General features: G+C 51.8%; 1 protein-coding gene across 1 annotated transcript in view; it reads left to right on the top strand.

Moving 5' to 3' along the window:
• The first annotated feature begins 329 nt into the window (after positions 1 to 329).
• The window catches only part of LOC103372617 (piezo-type mechanosensitive ion channel component 2-like), a 29,625-nt gene continuing 26,402 nt past the window's right edge, over positions 330 to 3,552 (top strand). Inside the window, exons 1-11 of the mRNA XM_008302301.1 lie at positions 330 to 444; positions 617 to 849; positions 1,063 to 1,211; positions 1,293 to 1,371; positions 1,463 to 1,557; positions 1,784 to 1,983; positions 2,061 to 2,218; positions 2,302 to 2,478; positions 2,578 to 2,691; positions 2,845 to 3,045; positions 3,128 to 3,332. Of these exons, the coding sequence (XP_008300523.1) occupies positions 330 to 444; positions 617 to 849; positions 1,063 to 1,211; positions 1,293 to 1,371; positions 1,463 to 1,557; positions 1,784 to 1,983; positions 2,061 to 2,218; positions 2,302 to 2,478; positions 2,578 to 2,691; positions 2,845 to 3,045; positions 3,128 to 3,332 (1,726 nt within the window). The remainder of the gene's footprint in view (positions 445 to 616; positions 850 to 1,062; positions 1,212 to 1,292; positions 1,372 to 1,462; positions 1,558 to 1,783; positions 1,984 to 2,060; positions 2,219 to 2,301; positions 2,479 to 2,577; positions 2,692 to 2,844; positions 3,046 to 3,127; positions 3,333 to 3,552) is intronic.

Here is a 3,552-nt window from a genome sequence, read left to right as displayed (position 1 = left end):
ACTCGGAATACTACCACCAGTACTGCTGTATCGCTGCTACTGGCAGTACTCACAATACTACTATTGGCAGTACTCGGAATACTACCACCAGTACTCCAGTACCACTACTCCTGACAGTACTGATAGTACCACTGTACTACTACTAACACTACAGTAATGCTGGTAGTATTTCTAAACTACTATTATTATTGATGGTACTGACAGTACTCCTGATAGTAGTATTTCTAGTACTATGACTGTACCACTCCTACAGATAGTTGTTCTACGATTACTACCGATAGATTGACTGATTATTCTTGGGACTGATTGATTGATTGATTGATTGATTGATGTTGCAGTTGTTGTGTCTGCTGACCTTCTGGCTGCTGCTGCGTCAGTCACTGACTGAGAAGAAAGACAGACAGACGGACACACAGCTGTCCAACATCAATGTCCACGTGGAGGGTAAGACACCTGTCTGTCTGATCACCTGTCTGTCTGATCACCTGTCTGTCTGCCTGTCTGAACACCTGTCTGTCTGCCTGTCTGAACACCTGTCTGTCTGCCTGTCTGAACACCTGTCTGTCTGATCACCTGTCTGTCTGTCTGATCACCTGTCTGTCCACCTGTCTTCCAGAGGAGGATGTGCAGAAGAAGAAGGAGGAGGTCCTGTATGAGGAGGTGCTGCTGCTGGGAGCAGGAGGAGGAGTTCAGATGGAGGCTCTGGTTGCCGTGGTTACCAGGATGTTTATCAAATACTGGATCTACGTCTGCGGGATGATGTTCTTCTTCGTCAGCTTCGAGGGGAAAATTGTCCTCTACAAGGTCATCTACATGGTCATGTTCCTGTGCTGCGTGGCCCTGTACCAGGTACGAACACCTGGTTCACACCTGGTTCACCTGGTTCACACCTGGTTCACCTGGTTCACGGTGACACTCAGGTGCTTTGAAAGTTGTCGTTTGGATGTGGCAGTAGGCGGGTCTAGTGTGGATTACTGATTGGGTCTTTGGAACAAGGTGTCACTTGCTTTAAAAGTCTACCTGTCTGTACCTGTCTGCATGTCTACCTGGCTGGCTCTGCAGTTGAACTACGAGCGTTGGCGTGCCTTGCTCAGGGGCTTCTGGGTAGCAGTGGTGGTTTACTCCATGCTGGTTCTGATCCTGGTTTACACCTTCCAGTTCCCCTCGTCCCCCCACACCTGGAGCTACTATACTGGACTCAGCACACACAGGTGCTTACACCTGTACACACCTGTTACACCTGTCTGCCATGTCTCTGCTGTCTCCAGCATCATCTGTGTTTGTGGTTCCAGGTTGGAGGATGTTGGTCTGGAGAAGTTTTCGGTTCCGGTCCTCTTCACCAGGATCTTCATCCCTGCGGCGTTCTTACTGGTACGGTACAGTCTCCCTGATGCAGGTTTCCAGGGCAACGCTGAGTGTTCTTTTGTTGCCCCAGTAACACAGCACGCTGTTTGTCCTGCAGGTGTGCATCGTTCACCTGCATTACTTCCATGAGCCGTTCCTGCAGTTGACTGACCTGAAGACTGTAGTGGAAACACACAACAGCACCATCACCAGGTAACATATACCTGCAGCACTGAGGTCACCTGACCTGTCCGATCACAGGTCATCTAACTTGTCCAATCAGCATCACAGCTCATCTGACCAGTTCCCAGGCACCCTGCTCTGTCTAACCAAAGCTGTCAGACAAATGGACTGAAACTAGTCTCAAGAACTCTTGAACTGGTCCTTACACCTGTGCAAGTCTTTTCCTCACCTGTCTCTGGCTCTCACCTGTCTGCAGGCTGGTTCACTCTGACGGCAGCCTGGTCGACCTATCGTTGGGTGGAGGTCCTCAGCTCCACCTGGAGGAGGAAAAGGGAGGAGGACAGGGGGTCGGAGAGGAGACGTGGATGAAGGAGGAGGAGGAGGAGGAGGAGGAGGAGGAGGAGGAACAGTACCCCTGCATGTTTGACAGGGAAACCCTTTCGGAGCAGCTGACAGGTAACCAGTGTGGGGGTGTGGTCACAGTCTCACCTAAGTGAGCGTGGCCAGGTGAGAGACAGTGTGTTTCTCCTCAGTGCTGCTGTCCTGGAGGCTGGTGGTGGATCGTCTGTCTGTGCTGTTCCTGCGCCTCCTGCTGTCCCTGCAGCGGCTGCAGCGCCTCCTCTGGTGGCTGCTGGAACTGCACATCGCCAAGATCGTGTCCTCCTACATCATCTGGGTCTGTGTGAAGGAGGTCAGAGCCTGCCTTTCTGTCTGGCTACCTGTCTGTCTGTCTGTACCTGTCTGTCTCTCACCTGGCTATCTGCTTCTCCTCAGGTGTGTGTGTTTAACCTGCTCTTCGTGCTCTGTGTGGGCGGAGCTTTGCCCTGCAGGGCGTGGCGTCCCCTGCTGTCAGGAGTCTGTACAGTCTGGACTTGTGTGGTTACCGTCTGCAAGATGTTGTACCAACTGAACGTCGTCCAGCCTATCAGATACTCCGTCAACTGCTCCATGGTAACCATGGCAACAACTGCTGCCTGCCTGCCTGCCTGCCTGTCTGACCTGTCTGTCTGTCTGACTGCCTGTCTGACTGACCTGTCTGTTTCTATGCAGCCCAGTAACTCCTCCCTCGACCTGTCCCATTCGGTTTTGTACTCTGGTCCTGTTGATCCCGCCCAGTGGGTGGGGCTTCGGAAGACGGACGGAAAACTGCTGGACTACCTGAGGGTGAGACGTGACATCACAGCCGTAATAATGACAACAACAGTATTCGTCACATCTCCTGAGAATCACCATCGTATCTGTTGCTTGTATAACAACCTGATGATGTTAGCGCTGTTAGCTCTGAAGACTTAGCATCGTGCTAATCTGTCTCCACAGTACAATCTAATGATGTTAGCACTGTTAGCCTTCGAGGTGACCGTTTACCGACACCAGGAGCTGTACCGCCTCCGCCGTAACAAAGTCCCACCCCCCACCAGGACACTCTTCCATGACATCACCAGACAACACCTGGACGATGGTGTGATGAGCTGTGTTAAATACTTCCTCAACTACTACTTCTACATGTTTGGACTGGAGGTGGGACGCAAGCTCTTTAGCCTACCAACATGCTGACCTGTTCTTGTTGAAAAACATCCCCACCTGTCTGTCTCCTCCTCAGACCTGCTTCCTGCTGGCTGTGAACGTGATTGGTCAACGGATGGATGTGTTTGCTGTCGGGCACGCCGTTGGCCTCATTGCTGTCCTATCACATCGCAGCAGGAAGCGCATCGCTTCAGTGTGGCCACGGTACTGCTACTTCCTGTCGGGTGTGCTGTGCTTCCAGTACCTGCTGTGCATCGGCTTCCCTCCTGCTACCTGTGCAGGTACCGACACACCTGCAGGCGACGCACTTGGATTGTTACTCCACAGGCACCGTCACCAACACTATCATTCTGTTTCTACTCACCTTTTTTCTTTACTGGAACTAAGCTAACAGTTTCCTCTCTGTGTCCAGTGTTTGTGCTAAGCTAAGCTAACAGTTTCCTCTCTGCGTCCAGTGTTTGTGCTAAGCTAAGCTAACAGTTTCCTCTCTGCGTCCAGTGT

The sequence above is a fragment of the Stegastes partitus genome, unplaced genomic scaffold, assembly GCF_000690725.1.
Source record: "Stegastes partitus isolate 25-593 unplaced genomic scaffold, Stegastes_partitus-1.0.2 Scaffold1790, whole genome shotgun sequence".
NCBI classification, from domain to species: Eukaryota; Metazoa; Chordata; class Actinopteri; family Pomacentridae; genus Stegastes; species Stegastes partitus.
Note: the sequence above shows the minus strand (reverse complement) of the source record. Positions and strands in the feature narration are given on the sequence as shown.